This window comes from Notechis scutatus, chromosome 6 (assembly GCF_049901735.1).
Source record: "Notechis scutatus isolate UNSWTSFEM ecotype Mainland chromosome 6, rNotScu1.2, whole genome shotgun sequence".
In the NCBI taxonomy this organism is placed as follows: Eukaryota; Metazoa; Chordata; class Lepidosauria; order Squamata; family Elapidae; genus Notechis; species Notechis scutatus.
In genome coordinates, this window is record NC_142014.1 from 82,855,611 (window position 1) to 82,867,929 (window position 12,319).

The window sequence follows — 12,319 nt, forward strand, 5'->3', positions numbered from 1 at the left end:
AAAACTGCTTTTAACTGCCCAATGGGTTGTTTCCAATTCAACGTTCTTCCATTTGGCCTACAGGGGGCCCCTGCAGTATTCATGCAAATGATCAATCAGGTATTACATGAACACCTATACAAAGGGGTGTTGGTTTATCTTGATGATGTTCTTATCTATATGGAGACTTGTGATGAACATGTGAAACTAGTGCAGTCAGTTCTGGAAAAACTTCGAGCTGCTGAGCTGTATGCAAAGTTGTCCAAGTGTGAATTCCACCAGGAAAAAATTGACTATTTAGGTTATCGCATCTCACATGATGGCATAGAAATGGATCCAGAGAAGCTTCGTGCCATTTTGGAATGGGCCCCTTCCCGCACCAGGAAACAACTTCAAAGTTTCTTGGGATTCACTAATTTTTACCGTCAATTTATCCCTGCTTTTGCAAAGATTGCAATGCCTATCACAAATCTCCTAAAAACCAAAGGGGAGGTGAAACCAAAGCCTAGTAAACCACTGGATTGGTCCATGGAATGTCAAGCCACTTTTGAGAAGCTGAAACAACTGTTTGCTGCTGAACCAGTACTCAAGCACCCGGACATGGATGCTCCTTTTGTAATCCAAGCCGATGAGAGTGACGTAGCAGTCGGGGCGGTGTTACTACAAGCAAACGGGACGGGGACTCTGCAACTGTGTGCATATACTTCCTGTAAACTAACGGAAACCGAAAGAAGATGGGCCATCTGGGAAAAAGAAGCTTTTGCAGTTCATTGGGCTCTGTTAACCTGGAGGCATTTCTTAGAAGGGGCGAAACACCCATTTGAGGTGTGGACAGATCATAAAAATTTGGAGGCTTTGAAAATGCCTCGGAAACTGTCTCCCAAGCAAGTTCGCTGGGCGCAGTACTTTAAGCGCTTTAATTTTTCATTGAAGTACATTCCAGGGGGGGCGGAGAACTTCATGATGGATGCTTTATCTAGATTACCTCAATATAATAGTGCTCGACAAGAAGTGGTACGGCCGATTGTCCCAACCAAACAGTTGGCAGTTCCAGTGGTTACCAGAGCCCAGAAAAAGAAGGAGGTTGATTTATCAAATGATTTGACTGCACAGTTAAGAGATGCTCTAAAACTTGATGATTGGTTCCTTGCTCGCTCAAATAACTGTACGGTTAGAGATGGATTGGCATGGGTGGGGGCCAAATTATATGTGCCAGCGAAGCTGAGAAACCAAATATTACAGTAAGCTCATGACTCTAAAGCCACTGGTCATTTTGGCTTTGTGAAAACTTTACACTTAGTTGAAAGGCAATTTTGGTGGCCTACCTTGAAAAGGGACATTGAGACTTATGTAGCTAGTTGTCCTATTTGTGCCTCAGCCAAACGGCCTCCTGGTAAACCAGCAGGCTTACTACAAAATGTGGTTAGACCAACAGCTCCATGGAAGGAAATCTCTATGGATTTTATAGTGGAATTACCTGAAAGTGGGGGGAATACAGTTCTTTGAGTAGTAACCAATTTGTTTTCCAAACAGGTATATTTCATACCTTGTCTGAAAATCCCATCTGCGAAAACTGTTGGCTAAACTGTTTATTTTACAAATCTACAGGTTACATGGGGTCCCTGAATGCATAATCTCAGACAGGGGTGTCCAGTTTACCTCAAACTTTTGGAAGGTGTTCCTGAAGTTATTGGGCTCCGCCCAGGGCTTAAGCTCCACCCACCACCCACAAACCAATGGGGCTTGTGAGAAGACTAACTCGGTATTGGAACAATATCTTTGATGTTATATAAATTATCAGCAAGATCATTGGGGTGACCTATTGCCATTCGCTGAGGTGGCATATAATAATTTGGTACATAGTAGTACTGGGTTTACTCCGTTTAAAGTAGCTTCGGGACAAGACTTTGTACCCATACCCGAGCTTTCACGGGAGAAACCTAACATTCAGTCATTAGATGAATGGATAACACAGCTCCAGCTTACCTGACTGGTTACCTCTAAAGCATTAGATGATGCTCATCAAGCTCATAAAAAATTTGCAGATAAAAAGAGAACTCCACAAAAACCATATCAAGTGGGTGACAGGGTCTTTTTATCCACCAGATATTTTCAGACTACACAAAAGTCAAAAAAGCTTGGACCTAAGTATGTTGGACCTTTCTCAATTGAACGAATTGTGAACCCTGTGGCTGTCCAACTGAAATTACCAAAAACTCTTCGACGGATCCACCCTGTTTTCCATGTTAGTTTGTTAAAACCTGAACATACCTCTGACTTGAGACCTGTTAGGGATAACATTGTTTACCCTAACTGGTTTGGGTAAAAATAATAAATAAGGTATCATGGTTTGTTAGTTAAAGTGTGTGTAACTTTAACTGCAAGAATGTAATTAAGGGTGTGGTTGTAAAAGCACTATATCAGAAGCGAGGCAATTGCAGCTCGCTCTCTCTAGCTTACTGATCCCTAATTACTGGATGGATTGATGACTGCGTTCTTGCTGAAACGGAGAGAGAAGAAGGAGTGTTGATTTTTCTCAACGGAGAGAATATAAAGATTGGACTGATTTATTGTAAGTGAACTGACATTGGCTATTCAACACGGACTTTGCAAATAGAGTATCCCCGACAAGACTTGACTGAAATTGATATATGACTAATGGACCGTTTATTTGACTATGCTATAATTCTTAAATGGAATAAACAATATTTTTGATAGCACAAGCGTATCTGTATTTTTACTGCGTGTTAACTAGAAAACTTATCTCACCCATTTACCTGTCTTCCTATCTGACTTCGCTGCACATTCTGTTTAGTTTGTTTTCCTTAACACCAGTTGGGGAATCCAGGCTTAACAAGACCAACTCAGGTTGATCCCCCTGTACCATTGCTAATTGAAGGTGAACAACATTTTGAAGTTAAAGAAATTTTGGATTCTCAAAAACGAAGGGGTCGACTCCAGTATTTGTTTGCTTGGAAACATTTTCCTCCTTCCCGGGCTGAGTGGGTGAATGAGAAGGACGTTAGAGCTCCTACACTTATCAAGGCATTTCGTGTTAAATATCCTGATAAACCCTAAAAATTAGTATGTTGCTGTTACATGTATATTTTCTATTACCTTCTATTTTTATCTTTTTTAGGACTAATGTCTCTTTTCTAGGAGGGCCAAATGTCAGCCTTCAAGATTTTTCTCCCTTTGCTTTGCTTCTTTCAGCTGTCATAAGTAACGGGGGCGAGGAGGGGGGAATGATTATGGGAAGTGAGCTGGAGGTGTTACAATCCAGAACTGTATATGCTGGGGGTGTACATTCTTGCTTAGGTTTCTATCCTATGCTATGCGCAGCTGCAACCCTTTATCAAACTATGTCAAGGTCAACGGACAGAAGCCTCGTCACCACCTGGAGATACCCACATGATGATATACACAACTTTTAATTGGATGAGCCAATTGAACTATTGGGGGTGGGAACGTTGCCATTACTTTGTATGTGTGATTTACGCGCCCATTTTCTCAGATTCAGAATTCTTTTGTTGCTACCACTTGATTTCCATTAAAAGATATCTTTTCTCTGATTAAAAGAGTCTAAGTATTTCTTTCTTGGATTTTGAATGGAGCACCAGCTGACATGACTTTTTTTTTTTAACATGGATGAATTCTGAGATGGTCATTGAAGAGTCCACTCCTAACAACCCTTAAATGATATGACCAGCTCGACTCCAACTTCAACCCTGCGAAGTCCTGCTGGGCTGACTCATCAGTGGTGATGGGAAGGATGATGTCCACCAGAGGTGGGTATTAGCCGGTTCTGACCAGTTCTGGAGCACCGGTAGCAGAACTTTTGAGTAGTTTGGAGAACAGCCAATCCCACCTCTGACTGGCCCTGCCAACCCCATATCTCTTCTCTGCCTCCCATTGAGTCCCAGCTGATCGGCTGGGTCTCTTTTGGTTGCCCTGCACAGGAGAACGGAGCTAGAAAGCAGGTTAGTGGGGAGGGGAGGGAAGGGGGATTTTATAGTATCCTTCCCCTGCCACACCCACCAAGCGATGCCCATAGAAATGGTAGTAAAATGTTTTGATGTCAATGTTCCAGAAAAAACCAACTCCAATTACAAACTCCAAGACAAGCATTTTCTCAATGTTTCCTTTTATTAGAGAAGGTATACTGGCACATCTGGTAAAATCTGAAAGTTCTGGGTTTCCCTCCAATAAGTAAAAAAATACAAATCCACCCACTGCACCCATCATTCCATCACATGCCCCAACCACCATCCATTCCAACTTGAGACATTCCCCTCTACTACTTCTCAGCAAGGTGCAGGAAAAACATGACCTTGACTTTAAAGAAGAATGCTATTATGTCTAACCACATACGCTCCATGAAATCCCCCCTCCCAACTTCCCACGCTCAAGAATGTGGCAGCATGGAAGCTTCTGGTGCTAATATGACTTGCAAAGTGACATTTGAATCCCACCACTGATGTCAACCCTGAAGCTGACCTGGATATGGCCGTTTTCTTTTCTATAGTTAAAGGCTCTCACTCAGGACATCCAGAGTGGATTTGGGAGCTCTGCCTAGATTTCACTTCTGCTTGAGCCAGGATACTCCCAGGATCACAATACTTTCTAACCTCTACAGTCTCCCACGTCCTTTTTTTTCTGGGAAGACCTTGTAGCATAACGCATCGATCTTCACCCAGCCTTGGGGACAAGTGCCTTTGGCTCCTAGGTGAGAAGAAAGCTCAACGAGAAGATAGCCAGGAGAGCAGCAGCGGGAGGAGGGGACAGCAGGGTCCACAAAGGTTGCTTCCCTTGCTGCATTACAAGCATTGGCGATTACCAGTGGTGGTATTCAGCCAGTCCTCACCGGTTTGGGTGAACCGGTAGTAAGGATTTGGCGTGGGTCACTGAACTGGTAGTAACTTCTGGATGGCCACACCCCCAACCCGGTCACCTGGTCATGGCTCTCTTGCTTGCCCCACCTGTCCAAAACCCTATGCTCGCTCACCCCGTCCACCCGTTGCTCGCTGCCCAGTCACTCCTTAAGGTATTTCTCTTTTCTTTTTACCTCCCAACAATCAGCAACTGTGCCGGGATTCCCCTAAGTAAATTATAGTTATCTCGCAAAGTATGAATGAACAAAATTACAGTCAAATGATTGTTTAATAGTGATACTAGGGTATTCAATTTTTGATTGATAATATGAGTTATTATGCAATGTAACTGTAATTTAGACTATGAATTGGATGCACAAAAAAATTGTAAACCAATCGACACATTGCTTGTACACTTATGAAAGAAAGCTGGATGTTTTTATGTTTTGTTTGTTTTTGTTTCTCTTTAAAAACCAATACAACTTGTAAAAAAAAAACTTACAGTGTTGGAGCATTCACAACTTCTGGAGGCTAGCTGTTCCACTGATTAATTGTTCTCACTGTCAGGCAATTTCTCCTTAGTTCTAGGTTGCTTCTCTCCTCGATTTGTTTAATCTGTTGCTTCTTGGCTGAGTTGTGACGATAGCCCTGACTTCAACAGACCTTGTGTGTCATAAGATGGAAAAAATCTACCACCACCTCATGCAGCATCAGGATATCCTTTGCACAGGGCAGTAATTAACTTGCTTTTGAGTCTGCACATTGATGAGTTGCGACAACAGCTCTCCCTTTGGGTTGCCAACAAGTGAAAGAGACTGTGGCTTGGCCCTGTTGGGCCAAGAGGTCCCGGCTCAGGGCTACCAAGAACAAAAAGATGAGTCCTAGGGCAAAATGCTCATGTCAAAGTGCTTCTGTAGCAGGATATGAAAATTGAAACCTTGGTGAAATATAATGCTATTTGGCATCAGGTTATGCCTCATGCCTGATGCCCCAGAGTGGGGGGAGGAGATCAATAGACTTAGGGGTCTTTGAGAAAAGGGGAGAGTGTTGTTGTGACCCGCCAGCAGCTGACGGAGCTGGCAGCAGATTTGGACAGTAGTGAAGAGGTTGGGGAGGAACCTGGGCCAATCTTGGAGGCTGAGAAAAGCCCGGAGGAGGGCTCTGCATCAGAGGCAGGGATGGGGCCATCAGCTGCCTTTGGGCTCAGACAGCAGTGAGGTGGGGGAGCTTCTGGAACCGGTTCCCAGCCTGTGCATGCACAGAACTGCCAAAAGGAAGGAACAATGAAGAATTCAGGGTCAATGTGGGAGTAACATCTCACCAGTGGTGGTATTCAGCAGCTTCTGACCAGTTCTGGAGAACCGGTAGCGGAAATGTTGAGTAGTTCAGAGAAGCGGCAAATACCACCTCTGGCTACAGATTTTACAGTCTCCTCCCCCAGCCACGCTCACCAAGCCACGCCCACAGAACCGGTAGTAAAGAAAATTGAATCCCACAATTGCATCTCACCAACGTAGGAACTTATTTTATACAATATAATAGTGAATTCAAAAAAAGAAGATAAAATGCAGGCTATTTTGGATGAGGTAAAACAGAAAAAAAGATAAAGTAAAGACATTTCCAGAGAAGATAAGCATTTCTTAACAAACCCTCTTCATATCCTCATAGCAGAACATGCCAACAGCAAAGGATAACTTTTTCCCATGGGCTCTTTCCAGACAGCACAAGAAATGTTTATTGTCAATAAATGAATGAAAATTATGCTATTCTCCAGCAGCTGAGAACTTTCCCCAGGGCCCCCTTCACCTCCTTGTTGCGAAGGCTGTAGATCAAGGGGTTCAGCATGGGGGTGACGATGCAAAACATGGTGGAGATCAAAGTGTCCACTTCTAGAGAGTAGCCAGCACTGGGCTGGTTGTAGTTCACAAAGGCGTTTCCAACAAAGAGTGTTACTACGGCAAGGTGTGAAGCGCAGGTGGAGAAAGCTTTGCGCCTGCCGATCTTGGAGCGGATCTGCAAAATGGAGGACAAAATGTAGAAATAGGACAGGATGATGAGCACAAGAGGGACAAGACCCACAAAGGTGCCAATGATGTGAGTGACCAACTCATTGATGGACGTATCACTGCAAGCAATCTTCAGTAATGGGGGACCATCACAAAAGATATGAGGAATCTGGTGGTTTCCACAAAACTCCAACCTAGAGGCCAGAGCAATGTAAATCGTTGAGTCCAGGAAGCCCCAGAGCCAGATGGCCAGAGATAGCTGGATGCACAACTCTCCCCTCATCAGGTGGGCGTAGTGCAAAGGTTGGCAGATGGCAGCATAACGGTCATAAGCCATGATGGCCAGCAATGCTGGCTCACATCCTGCAAAGCCGATCAGGAAGAAGGCTTGTGCCAGGCATTGGTTGTAGGAAGTGGTGTGATGTTGGCGTAGGAGGTTCACCAGGATCTTTGGTACAACCACAGAAGAAAGGCAAATATCCAAGCAGGAGAGCTGGCTGAGGAAGAAGTACATGGGGGTGTGAAGGCAGGAATCCAGGAGAACCAGGGTTATGATCATGAAGTTGCCCATCAGCGTGGCCAAATAGGCAGCCAGGAACACCAAGAAAAGGTGAGCCTGGTGGCTCAAAAGGCTGGAAAAAGCCCAGGAGGATGAATTCTGTCCCTTCGGTTTTGTTCTGTGAATCCATGAGGAAGAAAGGGGACAGCTGGGAAGAGAGAGAAAAACGCATGGAAGAAGCACAATGAGAAAGTGATTAGTTGAGCTTTCAATCTGTGCAGAATGAAATTTGAGGGATCTCTTATACCTGAAGTTAGTCTGTATGAAAGGTCAAACATATACAGGTGGGTATTTTGGGACCTACCTTCCTTCCTTCCTTCCTTCCTTCCTTCCTTCCTTCCTTCCCTTTCCTTCCTTCCTTCCTTCCTTCCTTCCTTCCTTCCTTCCATCCTTCCTTCCTTCCTTCCTGCCCTTTCCTTCCTGCCCTTCCCTTCCCTCTTGATTCTTGGGATTTTTGTTATGCTGAGAAATTCCAAGGAACATCCTTTCCAAGCTTGGAATCAGAACCATTTTGCACAGCCAATGTCCTTTCCAACTCTATTATTCTGTTATTTTGAATTAGAATTAGCACCAGAGTGAGATTAGCAGCAGGGTGATGTCAAGGAAACAGTCAGTCCACTAAAGAAAGAAGATGGCGAGGAAGTGACAGGCAGTAGAGAGAAAGCAGAGCTGCTCAACTCATCCTTTGCATCAGTCTTCACACAAAAAGAAACTATAGGCCATAACTGTAAAAGGCAGACTAGAAATAAAAATGTAAAAAGCAAGAAAATGGTAAGAACACCTGTCTGATCTTGATGAATATCAATCACTGGGTCCTGATGGATTACACCCCAGAGTTCTGAAGGAGCTGGCAGATGTTATATCAATATATCATTGTATCATATATTAAAAAAACTTGGAGCACTGGGGTAGTATCAGAGGATTGGAAAAGAGATGATGTGGTTCCCATCTTCAAAAAGATAGGAGCGGGGGTTAACAGAACCAGGAAACTAGAGACCAGTCAGCCTGACATTAATACCTGGGAAGATACTGAAAAAATAATCAAAAAACAGATCTATGAACATCTAGAAACAAATGAAGTCGTAACTAGTAGCCAGCATGGGTTTGTTAAAATTGCCAGACCAATCTTATTTCATTCTTATACAGAGTGAAAAATTCAAAGAGCAGGAAAATGCTGTGGACATAGTATAATTAGCCTTCAGCAAGGCATTTGACAAAGTAGACCACAACCTTCTTCTTGGTAAACTATGAAAATGTGGGATAGACAGCATCTCCACCAGATGGAACTGTAACTGGCTGACATACCATAGTGAGTAGTCCTTAATGGGTCTACCTCTACATAGAGGGAAGTAAGCAGTGGGGTACCACAAGGTTCCATCTTAGACCCAGTATTCTTCAATATCTTAATAAATAACATACATGAGGAATAGAAGGGGAACTTGTCAAGTTTGCAGATGGCACTCAAATTGGCAGGAATAGCCAACACCCTAGAAGACACGCTCAAGATCCAAAACAATCTTGAATGATGGGCCTATCCAACAACATGAAATGTAATGTGGAGAAAAACAAGGTTTTGCACTTAGGCAGGAACAACCACAGGTACAAGTGCAGATTATGCAAAACCTGGCTCAAGAACAGTAACTGTGAGATGCGCCTTGTAGTCCTAGTGGACGATCACTTAAACATGAGGCAGCAGCTAGGGTAGCAGCCAAAAAAGCTACTGCAATGCTTCATTTTATAAATAGAAGGACTGGGGAGGGGGATGACAGGATAGCAATATTCCAGTATTTGAGGGTCTGCTACAAAGAAGAGGGAGGTCAACCTGTTTTCCAAAGCACCCGAGGGCAGGATGAGAAACAATGGATGGAAACTAATCAAGGAGGAAGCAACCAGGAATTAAGAGAAACTTCCTATCAGGGAGGACAATGAAGCTGTGGATGCTCCAGCCCTGGAGATTTTAAGAAGAGACTGGACAGCCATTTGTCTGGGGTGATCTAGAGCCCCTGCTTGAGCAGTGGGTTGGACTAGAAGACCTCCAAGGTCCCTTCCGGTTCATTCTGATTGATTGAAGGGTAAGGCCCATTCGGCTGTGGTCACATTTTCTCCATTTTAGGGTTTCTTCTAATCTCAGGAAGTTCTTTAAATTCTCTCAATAAATGTGGGGCTCAACCTAGCCCAAATTATGACCTTGGAACTTATTCTAATCTCCACGGAGATGAATGCTTGTCTTACGCTCAGCTTTACGCAGAAGACGCCTACCCTTCTTGATCTTCAAAATCCTAGACGTCCTCTTGGTACCTCTGTTCCTTCCAAGCTGAAATTAACCTGTGCTGGTTAACCCACCCTCAGAAGACCTCAGCTGGGGTAGAAGAAGAGTCACCTACCTTCTCCCCCAGTTCTCCCAGATTGGATTGGGACACCAAGAGGGAGGGAGGTGGCTCAGCCAAAGCTCTGCCCACAGCCAGGGAGATGTTTAGGATCTCATTCCCACAACAAAAGCCGCACTCCTGGTTCCTGCATAATCTGTGTGACAGGTGGTAACTCTTGTGGGGGAACGTGCCTTGGTGTGCAGGCCTTGAGAATATTCCTGCTGGGAGTAGAGCTGAGAGGAGACTCAGAGCAACACTCCAGGGGAAAACTCACCACTGGGACTTGTTAGCTGGCTCAGGGTTCATTTAGTTGTACGAGGGCTGGGGGACATGGCGGAAGGAAGAGAGTAAACCTGACAAGCTTCATTCTAGAATTCATTTCTCACTGTACTTTGTAGCTGGTGTTCCAGAAATGAATCCAAGCACGTGTTATAAAATGTAAGGTTTAAATCCTCCCTCCTTCCCTTCCCAGCAAAACTAGTCAGGGCCATTGACTTCTTGCTAAGGCACACAGTTTAGTGCCTGAATGTATAATGTATAATTTTGATTTGTGTTATATAGCAATAGCAATAGCACTTAGACTTATATACCGCTTTCCAGTGCTTTCCAGCCCTCTCTAAGTGGTTTACAGAGTCAGCATATTTCCCCCTACAATTTGGGTCCTCATTTTACCCACCTCAGAAGGATGGAAGGCTGAGTCAACCTTGAGCCTGGTGGGATTTGAACTGCCAAATTTAGGCAGCTGGCGGCAGAAGTAGCTTGCAGTACTGCACTCTAACCACTGCGCCACGGAGGCTCCTATATATACCATGTTTCCCCGAAAATAAAACCCTATCACATATATATATATATATATATATATATATATATATATATATATATATATATATATATATATATATATATATATATATATATATATATATATATATATGTCCCACCTGTATCCACAGGTGAGAATCTCAAGTTCCAGAGTTCAAATACTTTACGCTAAACAAAACCAGAGACAGAAGAGTTAATTCTCTGTTTGCACAGTCCTTTGGCAATCTTCCTAGAATCTGTCTGGCAATTCTGTATAGTCCATAAATCACAACGCTGTAGTCAGACGCACTTCTTTCCAAAGCAAAATCCACTTTGCTTCGAGAGGGGAGAGGCGTTAGCACGTTCATATATATCCCCTGAAGGGGTGTGTCAGTCTCATTAATTAATCCTTGGCTGGACATCTCTTTTCTAATTGAGATTGACGTCTCAATCTTCTCCTACTCCTAGCATCAAGCCAGCATCCGGCAGTTTCATCATCTCTTGAAGCCTCTGGCACACTTTCCTGATTAACAGTTAACACCTGATGTGCAATCAGGGAGGAGTTCAGAAGAGGAAGACGCCTCTGAAACTTCTAATAAATCAGGCTCATCCCTCAGATTCAACTCCTCCTCCTCCCCAGACTCCTCTCAGCGTAACCAGCAATGCAGGCTCGAATCTCAATGCCAGATCCTCCTCCTCACTCGAGCCTACACCTGCTGACTGACCTGGTTCAAACCTCGGAGGCACAACATATATATATTTGCCACAAAAACCTGAACATCAAATAGCTACAAACCACATCTCCACCCAACAACCACAATCCAATCCAAAACCCAATCCACAAATAAACACAACCCAGACAAATATTGATATCCCAATCCTCATCAGAGAAGCTGTTGAGCGTGAACGGAAACGTCCAAACGCCATCTTATTTGGACTAGAAGACAGCATTGTCAATGATGACATCACAACTGTCCGAGAAACATCATCAGAGATTACCAAGCATCAACCATCTCCGGTGATGAAATAGTTGACATTTCCCGCATTGACCGAGAGCTCAAAAATAGAGACGGCTCTGTGGCTTCACGCTTGTGCAGGATCATTTGCAAAAATGAATCAAGCAAACGTAAACTCATTATACTATAAACTCACTCGCCAAAACCAACACCAACCACAAAAACCTCCGTTGCGCCCTGACTTAACCATACAGCAACGTGCCCGCTCCCGTGCACTCCGCATCGAACTCAAAACCCATCTAGACAATGGAGAGAAGGACCTGTACATTGACTACCATGCTGACTGTATCAAAAGTAAGACACGCAACCCAATACCCAACTTTTACCCTCAACCACCACCCTACCTCAACCACCTACCACCACCCACCATCACCCAAAACTACCCACCACCCACCATCACCCAAGACTAGGCACGCACGCCCCAACTACCTCAATCCCAACTGCTGCCGGACTTAAATGCAAACTACTCAATGCAAGAAGCCTCGTGAATAAAATACCTGAATTTCTCATCCTCTTAAATATGGCTAACTTGACATTATATTTGTCTGTGAAACATGGCTCAATGCATCTCTCCCGACTCCATTACCACAGTAAGAGACTATCATGTTTACCGATCAGATCGTGAAAATCGTCGAGGAGGTGGTGTTGCTATATTCTATAAAAAATCCTTACATCTAAAAAATATCCAAGTTACCCAGGAGCTTGCCCTTCCTGAAAC

At 43.9% G+C, this 12,319-nt stretch overlaps 1 protein-coding gene across 1 annotated transcript; it reads right to left on the reverse strand.

Annotated features, from left to right (window-relative positions):
• Positions 1-6,608: 6,608 nt before the first annotated feature.
• Positions 6,609-7,545, reverse strand: LOC148130295 (olfactory receptor 5V1-like). The gene is given in 2 exon segments (XM_087969083.1): positions 6,609-7,496; positions 7,498-7,545. Coding segments are annotated over 2 exon segments (936 nt in total).
• Between the last annotated feature and the right edge of the window lie 4,774 nt (positions 7,546-12,319).